Source organism: Cyprinodon variegatus, unplaced genomic scaffold (genome assembly GCF_000732505.1).
Source record: "Cyprinodon variegatus isolate N-32 unplaced genomic scaffold, C_variegatus-1.0 Scaffold512, whole genome shotgun sequence".
Classification (NCBI taxonomy): domain Eukaryota; kingdom Metazoa; phylum Chordata; class Actinopteri; order Cyprinodontiformes; family Cyprinodontidae; genus Cyprinodon; species Cyprinodon variegatus.
Genome location: NW_015150965.1, coordinates 264357 through 273947, shown reverse-complemented (window position 1 = coordinate 273947; position 9591 = coordinate 264357). Strand labels below are relative to the sequence as shown.

Sequence of the window (9591 nt, the reverse complement as noted above, 5' to 3'; positions counted from 1 at the left end):
TTACTCCACAGCCCCCCACCATGGGGGGCTGATGCTATGACGAGGGAGGCTGCAGCCCCCGCAGCACCCCCCTTCCCGTGCCACTGCGAGGCAGGGGCCACATAGAGAGTCCCAGACGCTCCGGAGGCTGGAAAACAAGGAGGAGAACAGATCCGAGCAGACGAACGAAGGCAGGATAATCCAGACGGCGAAGCCAAAGCCGTTGTTGAGGAAATGCTCCGCATTCAGAACCAAAGATCAGAGGTCCGAACAGATACCAAAGGAAAAACCAGGATGGTGACAGAAATCAATTCCATGTTCGGCACACAGGCAGAAATCTAACAGGTCAGGCAAACAGATCAGAACCGGTACCGGCAGGCTCAGAGGTCCAGAGGCAGAACAGGTGAGGATCTGGCTGTCAGAAACACTTTGGTACAATAGAAAACTCTGACAACAGGCTCGATAATAATCTGGCCCTTATGGCTGGAAGCAGGCAGGTTAAATAAAGGCTGCCTGGAGCAGGTGGATCAGATAAGCGGTAATGAGAAATTGGGCGGAACTAGGCAGGTGAATGAAATGAGTAATCAAGCCAGTCATCAGCGCCAAAATCACGACACCCTTCAGTGCTAAGCATAGAACAGCGTAGAATGTGATTTTAAAGACTCACTGCCATTTATTACAGAAACCTTAAGAGTGCAATAACATTTTTACACACCATTAAGTGATGTTTTTATTTTATTACATAGCTTTATTTGAATATATCATGGTGTAATGAAGATTATGAGACATGTCCTTATGTTAAAATATATGATTTAAAATTTGTTTTGATGATCTGGAGCAGTTAACCATGACAAAAAAAAAGAAAAAAAGTAAAGGTGAAAAAAAGTGCCCCATAGTGCTGCTATAGAACAAAGGACACATTTCAGTGGTTTGATTGTTTAATGTTATACCCTGACATTTAATTAAACACCATTTTAATTAATGAGCTGTTTAGTGTAAGAGTATATGAAGAATGTTGCCTTTTTTCCCGACGTACATAATGTCAGTCACAGAAATGAAAAGTGAAACAAGCAGCCGTTTGACTCTAACCACTTTGAGCTTCCATTTAATTAGAAATGTATCCATGTTAGCGCGTGGTAATCAACATGCTCATGTCTGTTACTCTTAGAGTGTTCATTTGCTGTTTTCTCACTAGAACCAAAAAGACAGCTTTGAATTTTTGGAGATAATTGGTCTGAAACTAGAACTTTTCAAAGTTTTAGGAGGGCATCCCAGAGGAGCTTCAGGCTTTTTTAAAAGGAGGTTGGAGATCAGAAGTTATTACAGTAGTATTCAAAAGCAATGCCTTCAATGTTTAAGGCCCTGATATGATTTCAGATAAAGTAGTTCTAGGATAAATCAGAGACATATACATTATGGGATGTCCCATTTAAAGCGAGTTATAATTACATTTTTAAAACATGTAAAAAATATATATAAAAAACATTAGAAATGCAACTGAATATATTTTACTGGGGTTTTATCTGTTTCTGTCAAGCTTAATCAAATTAGATGGAAATCACCAGAGAAAAGTATTTTCTGGTTTTAACTCAGATTTCAAATGATGAGTTTTGGACTTCGACTGGACCATTCCTTCATGCGAAATACTTTTATTTAAACCATTCCAATCTGCCTTTTTGGTTTTGTATACGGGAAGTGTTCAACAGGAATTTTGTTTTCCTAAAAAACAAAGGTTACACATTTCATTTTTGACTTATGAAACAAGACCACCCTCTCCATATCTTCCTCCTACATAGTCTGAACTTAAATGCAAATGGGCCTTCCTTTTACTTCCGTTAACAAAAATGGTAAATGGTAACTAACGTAGATTAAATTACATGTGAGTCACCTTGGAAAGCAACTTTTTAACCAGAATTTATTCAGCAAATAAGACAAATTCATGCCACACTTTTCAGTTTATTCATCTACAACAGCTATTTAAAAATCCTTTATTTCTATTACGCAATGAAATGTTTTTGCCAGATGTAATCCAGATAAAATTATCAAATTTAGCATTAAACAACAGAATTTAATTTGACCCACATCCTATACATAACTGAGACATTTATAATATCTTTGGCAATAAACAAATACAATCGGTCTCCGCCAGTCACGTGACATTTGTTGCTAAGACGCCATTTTTGGTGGAAAAGGCGTAGTGTAAACAACCGCAGCATAGCTAAACGAAGGATTAAAGGATTGAGTTTGTTTCTCTGACTATATGGAAAAAAGTAAGCAAAATGCGAAATAATCGTACCGTGTCGTGCCAAGGTTGTTATCCCTGCGAAAATTTGTATCCCCTTGTCGAGAGCGCGCACGGAGTAGGAAGAACAACCCGAGTTAACTCCGCCTCAATTCCAACGTGCAGAACTTGAAATTTGAAAGGTTTTACGTGTATGAAAGTTGAGCTTTACTTTCCACCTAATATGGTGGTTTTCCCACGATGCACCGCGCCCGAGGTAAACATTGACGTCACCTGGCGCAGCCCGATTATGATTGTCTAGGAAATATTTGAGTTAAATGATCTCAGCAACTGGAATTACTGGTAATTTATGTGCTGAAACATTTTTCATGCTCTTTTTATTAAGATACTGTATGCTGAAGTAATGCTAAAAAAATAAAATCCCATAATGCTCTTTGCCTGCAGGGTTTATCCCATGTGCACCATGATGTGTCGCGGATGTCAGTTTTAGACAAAATTAACACTTTCTTTACTTTCTTAATGCATCCATGCCACTTACCAGCTCCACAAAGTGGAGAAATTCAGACATGAAATGAAATGTTAGTGAAAGGAAAGGGAGAGATGGTGTAGCTGTTGTCCTGAAAGATCAGTAGGCAGCAACAGGAGGGTTTTCAGACTGATCAGAGAGAAAGTAAAAAAAAAAAGCTATTAAATCAAAATGTACTTCCATCCATATCATTAAGCATAAAACAGTCAATTGCTCTGCTTCTGCTCCGTCTGCAGGATTATTATCTCTAAAATACAATGATAGCTCCACATCTCTGTACCTTTAACACAAAGCTGTTACTGTATTATTTTTTTCTCTTGTTGGAGTTGTAACCAAGTGAATAATTGTTTTAGGTATTATGCACAATAAGGAAATCTTATTTTTTTTCCTGCAGGAACAACCTTTAAATCAAAATTCAGAAAAGATTTATGGTTTTATGGCTTCAGGTATCATGTTTGCCTAAAATATGCTGTTTCATATTTATTAAAATGATCAGTACCAGCCATGCATTCCATCTCAGAATTTTCCTTGAAGTGAAAACTGTATATTCTTTATTTCATATTTTCTTGCCCCCTGCCTAATAAACATGTCTATATATTCCCCAAACTGCAGTTACTGTAGAATTCATTTTTCCACAGAAACAGGGGGGTGTTTAGCCGCTTTTATACATTAGCATTGCCTCAAGAAGAAATCTTATTCCTTGAATGATTTACTGCGATTTTTGCACCAACCAATAACTCTTGCACCACAAGCAGACCTGTGATATACGATGATAAATATGACAGAGGGGAAACAATGCTCTAAACTTCATCGTGAAATCTGTGCAGGAGAGCAGCTGCATGCATTATGGTAATGCCAGCTTTGTTTTGAGTCAGAAGGGAGCCAAACAGCGCCCTCATGAACATTCAGTGCCAGCTCTCAAACTGCTCCATTCATTGTGCCCCCTCACCCCCCTGCAGGCGCATGGTCGTTCTCTGTGTCGGAGCTAGCTGCACCAGGTGTGGAGGTGGGCCGTCTCACTGCCACCGATCCTGACCTGGGAAAAAACGCACAGCTGGAGTTTACCATCCTGGATGCAGAGGAGGCAGAGATTTTCAACATCACTCGGAGAGCCAAAGAGGCGGTCATTGTCCTGAACAAGGTGAGTGACGACTGGAGGGCACCTGCTGAATGTCTGCAAAGCAGTCAGGGTTTATCACAGGATACATTTAAAAATCGTAAAACGTAAAAGCCTGTAAAGTGCCTTACTCTTTAATTCATATCCCATTTGCTGAAGCTATAATTACATACTTTGGTTTGTTTTCTTGGGACACCAACACACAACACTGCATAATCATCAGGAAAATAGTTTAGTTCAATCTTTAAAAATTCTCTTTTAACTCTGAGACCCTTACCTGGAATCTGGTGCAACCTTTTGCATTCCTCAGCCCCCTATTAGTTTGGAATTCAGTGCAAGTCTAGCTGTTCTGTGAAGGACTCAGATATTTATTTGAGAAATTATAAGACAACTGGATTATTAAAACAAAGAAACATAACAGGAGAAAGTTGTGAAGCAGAAGTCATGGTCATTAGCGGACCGTCGTCTGGATTCGGACCCACCTGTTTGCTTATCCGGTCCCAACCTGATTTAAAACATTTAAAAATTACCGCATGTTGTCCGATGACAGTGTCTAATTTCACTTGCGCTGCTTCTCCTTTTAAAATGGTAAAGCCGTCTGGAGTGCCGGGACCAGACTGTATGTGATACATATTATCCAATGAGCTGTCAGTCTGGGTTGCTGCTGCTGCTACTTTTAGACACAGCAGGCAAACCTGTGGTTAGCCGGGCGATGGGAAAGAAGGAGAAGATGATGAGAAAAAGAGAGCAGAGAAAGTGTGGACTGCTGGAAGAACTGTGGTGAACTGGTGACAGAGAAGTGAAATGTTGTGCTCAAAGATGACCCTGCACATTTTGAGTATGTTTGGCCCAACCTGCTGCTGTGAATGCTCCATATGAATATGTTTATGGTGGATTCTCCAATATGAACATATTCAAAAATAAATATGGATCCAGGCTCAAAATGAGCAACTTGACATGTGCTTGAAAACGGCTTTGTCTCCGTTTAAACCCAGGTTTAAAGCCTTGCAGGGCAGCATAAAGCCCACTGCTCTCATTAAGACAGAAAAAAGAAAGAAAAAAGAAAACGGTCAGTTCAGGTGTTTTATAAAATATGTGAATCAGGAAATTGTCTATATACCAAACTGAAAGATTGTTGTTCTCTTCTTCAAAAAACACATTAGAATTTATTAAATGTATAACATGGATGCATAAAAACAATATTTTTATTTCAGTGTTAAATTCTGTTTAAAGTAACAGATTATGATTAGAAATGTCTTTACTGGTTGTTTATTTTCTTGATTCGGACCCTGCTGATTTGTAATTGGTTACCTCTGTTGTAAAGGAATAAAACAAAGTTAGATTAGAACAAAATATCCAAAGCCTTGAGTATGGAGCTCTGTTTTTTCCATCTTCTGATAATGGATATAATAGTATAACCTTATGGACAGGTCAAGTTTGGAGTATAATTTCAATATTTAACAAAACAGCTATTTGTCTTATAATTTATTCCTCCAGTGTTTATCAAAGAAAGGCAGAAGTAAAGCCATTAGAAATTAAGTTTGCAGAAATATGCTATGAGATGATTTGATAAAATGAATTTTGGTGGTGCATTCCGCCAAAGATGGCATAACAGACTCCAGATAATCCTGAACACACTGTCTAAACTTTGAAACATGGCAGCGTTATTCTATGGGATTATTTTCTTTGTGCTGAAGACTCTAATCCCACATAATAACGCCCCCGCTGCCATGTTTGCTGCAAAACAGAGAAGCTGTTTAGAGTCAATGGGAAACTGGGTGAAACCTGGTAGGAGTAGGTGATCCTATTAGGAAGGCTACTAGGTGTCAAAGCCAGGTTCTCCTGCAGTCTTTAAACATGTTCTGTGGTTCAGTGTAATTAGTCTTAGTCTAATTCATCTTTTTGAATCATCTACCAATGCAGGAGACTTCAGACCATGGTGGAAGTACATCCTCCAGGAGTGCAATGAATTTAAACAGAGGCACATAGATTAAACTAAAAACTTTAGATTACCATTTTTCTTCCAATCCTGGTCCTCAGGATCCAAATGTCCCACATTAACATAATATAAACAAGACAGAATTTAGAGGCATGCTGTGATAAAATTATTGTAATCAGATATACTGCATCAGAGACGCATCTAAAACAGGAAGTATGGAAGTTTCGATTAAGGCATATAATTATGTAAGAATGGCCTAGGCAAAGCCCAGACCTGAAATGAAGGGAGAATCTCTAACAAGAATTGAAAACTGTTGTTCGCAGATGTTCTCCATCTGTTCTCACTGAGCCTGAGCTCATTTATAAAGTGGAAATGTCTAGTTTGTCTTTAGATATGAAGCTTTACCCACAATTGGCTTGCAGCTGCAGCCTTAGTGAGGATGTCCAGTAAAGTACTGACTTAGTATATATATGCAATAAATACATATGCATTCATCTTATCTCAGTTGCTTTATTTGTAAAACATAAAAAAAAAATCCCCCCTTTTCCCAGTCTGGGTTTTTAGCATAATATCCGAATAAAATACATGGAAGTTTTTGGTTTAAATGAGACAAATGGGCAGAAAGTTTAATGAGTATGAATAGTTTTACAAACTATTGCATGTTTAGTCGGCCACTCTTTTTAATCTGGAATGTTTTAAACAACATCTGCTGATGATAGCAGCTGACCACTGGCGCTCTGCAGCGAGCTATGAATGAGAAATGATGAACCGGTTGGAAACTGTGGCTCGTGTGAAGTGAGGTCATGTTAGCAGAACCTCGCTGGAAGATGACTGCTAACCACCAGGGGTTTTGACAACATGTGCTATGAAATAATAAATTCAATGGAGGAAGAGAAGAAGTCATTGAACAGAAAACTGCAATTAAGCTGCTTAGAAAGAAGATAATACCTCAATGAGAGACAGAGTCTTCTGATGGATCAAAAAGAAAGCACATACTGTTAACATGAGTAATAACACCCCTGCTGATTCTCTCTGCCTCGTTCTTACAGCTTCTGGATTACGAAACACGCAATTCATACACTTTTTCCGTGGAAGTGGTGAACCCTTTTGTTGATCCTCGGTTTATACGGAAAGGACCCTTTAAGGACCAGGCAACGGTCCGGGTGATGATCCTTAATGCCGACGAGCCGCCTCGATTCTCCCAGGCGGTCTACCACCTGGATGTGTCTGAGAACTGCCCTCCCGTCTGCGCCGTCGGCCGGGTCTACGCCGTGGATCCAGACACGGGACAAAGTGCCAACATCAGGTGCCTGTTTCACCATCAATCACTCATGATTTAGCCGCTCAGTCCTCATTAGCTTTTTACACTAGTGCCTCCTCCCTTATCTTAGGTACTCCATCGATCCCCATTCAGACCCGGAGGCTTTGTTCCGGATTGCCTCTGACACGGGTTTTATCAGCGCCGTGATGGAGTTGGACCGTGAGCAGGAGCAGTGGCATAATATCTCAGTCATCGCCACACAGAGGGGTATGACAGACCGCGCTGCCCTGAGGCGCCTGGAGCAGCGCAGCTTCTCCAACTCATATTTCACTCAGTGGAGTACAAATAGTGGATTTTCTATAATAATTTGAACATTAGTGTTCATTTCCCCCTCTGTCTCTCTCTCAGACAACCCAAATCTTGTGTCAAGGGCTGTGGTTGCCATAGAAACACTAGACCAGAATGACAATGCGCCGGAGTTGGACAGGCAGTACGCAACATCAGTATGTGACTCCAGTGCCCCCGGTCAGGTCTGTTCTTGTTTAGTTTTAGCCTCATAATACACTGAACTCAAGGCTGTGCTCCTCGTTTTACTCCCTCTGTCTGCAGACTGAATGTGTTTTCTGTCTTTTTCTTTATTCTGCGCTTAGAACTCCCAAGGTTAAAGCCTCCACATATTTTACTCCTTCCTTGGCTTTATAAATGATACTAATAACAACAGCTAAACATTTAACTTGCACTGCAGTTGTTGAAACTGAACCAACTCAAGTGCAACATGCAGCCACTGCGGGACTCTAGTGATGCAATTAGATGCTTTAAAGCAGCAGCTACTGCTGGAAATGTTCGCTTTGCATCAGCAGCAGTGGAAAAAAAAGCTTTCCGTGGGGATGAGAGAGAGGATTTTCTGCTCTATGAATGTTTTTTGGTAAAAAGGAGTCAAATTCTGAGCAATTGCTCAAAACAGTTTTAATTTTTTTCTCATTATGCTTTAGAAATAATTTAAACTCATTGACTTTGTCACATTTTTCATGTTATGATCAGAAAAACTGGACTTTATGGTTCAAGATTAGAGATCAATACTAAGGGCCTGATCTTCAGAAGGTTTTCATTTCATGAAACAGGTACAAACATGCAACAAGGAGAGGCGCAAAGTGCGTTTCAGCAGACAGCTTTTACAAACCATTTTTTTGCATGTTTGCCTTCATCAATATGTAGATGATATTCTAATGACCAAGCTGTGCAAATTCCTAGATGATGGATGTATAAATGTAAACATTGACCATATGAAAAGCAATTTTCCTAAATCTGAAACTCAACAGCAGCCGAAGTTTTTGCGTATTTTTAGTACTTCTGAAACTCAGGTGCAAACTGACACGCAAAAATATCTGCAGTCATTTTGACCACAATGGAGGTGTTGGTATCACAGGGTGAAGAGAAAGTCTTTCCAAGCAGCCACAAATTAATGCAGCAGGACAGGAAACCATCAATCAATTAAACTGAAACAAAAAAAGACTAAATTTAAATATGGTGGTATGCTTTTAGAAAAACACTATAATGTCAAAGGAGCGTGCACAGAAACATGTTATCTATTATATTATTCTTATACATTTTTCTAAGGTCCTTCTTTGTGTGACCATTTTTTCTATAATATTTTTGCTGCTGTAAACACCGGAATCTCCCCATAGTGGGACAATAAAGCTATTTTCTATTCTATTCTTTTATGTTTGGACCTTTTTTCCATGTTTAATGATATTTCATTTTTATAGTTTTTTCATCATTTTGTTTTTACTTTTCTTCTTACCATTTAATGATAGGCTACCTGTGTAAAGTGCTCTATAAATTTGATTTGGTATAATAATATGTATTTTTTCTTAATAATTGTATCATATGGGTTAAGGGACTATTGAAATAATAGTCAACTAATTTACTAATCAATTAATTGTTTAATGGCATATTGAGACTCCAAAACTTGCCTTTACCGGACAGAGCAACCCACTTAGAGCACTAACCTTATTAAACTTTAAAAATATATATAAATATTTCGCAATTAAGATTAAAAAAAGAAACTGTGAGTATGCTTTATTTAGAGCTCCACAAGTGAAAAGGTTTTAGTTATACCTGGTTTAATCCTGTAAAAAAAAACTCTAAGGAACCTTTTTCTATCTGATCATGAAGCAATTAACCAAAAAGATAAGTTAAAGAAAATAAGTTGAAGCCCTACATTATTAGCTCCAACTACTTGCTTAGAACCACATGTTCACTTTTAAACTTCCATTAGAACACACAATTTGCCATTTTAATGCATGAAACCAAACTAGTTTGCACATTAGGGGTGTAAATCACATCCATCATGGCGAATCGAATTAGTATCGATTTCCTGACCGAACGATTCGATTATTTTCGATACTCAAGAATACACCACGATTCGATTCGATTAATCTGTAAAAAAATTTTTGTTTTTTACACCTTACAGGCTAAACAAAGTTTCAAGTTTGAAATAAATCAATGAAAGCTGTAATATCGTTAT

At 38.6% G+C, this 9591-nt stretch overlaps 1 protein-coding gene across 1 annotated transcript in view; it reads left to right on the top strand.

Annotated features, from left to right (window-relative positions):
- LOC107094888 (cadherin-24-like) overlaps window positions 1–9591 on the top strand; it is a gene marked incomplete at its 5' end in the record, with an annotated part of 52059 nt that overhangs the window by 26519 nt on the left and 15949 nt on the right. The window contains 4 exons of the mRNA XM_015390773.1: window positions 3707–3888; window positions 6853–7109; window positions 7195–7331; window positions 7473–7594. Of these exons, the coding sequence (XP_015246259.1) occupies window positions 3707–3888; window positions 6853–7109; window positions 7195–7331; window positions 7473–7594 (698 nt within the window). The remainder of the gene's footprint in view (window positions 1–3706; window positions 3889–6852; window positions 7110–7194; window positions 7332–7472; window positions 7595–9591) is intronic.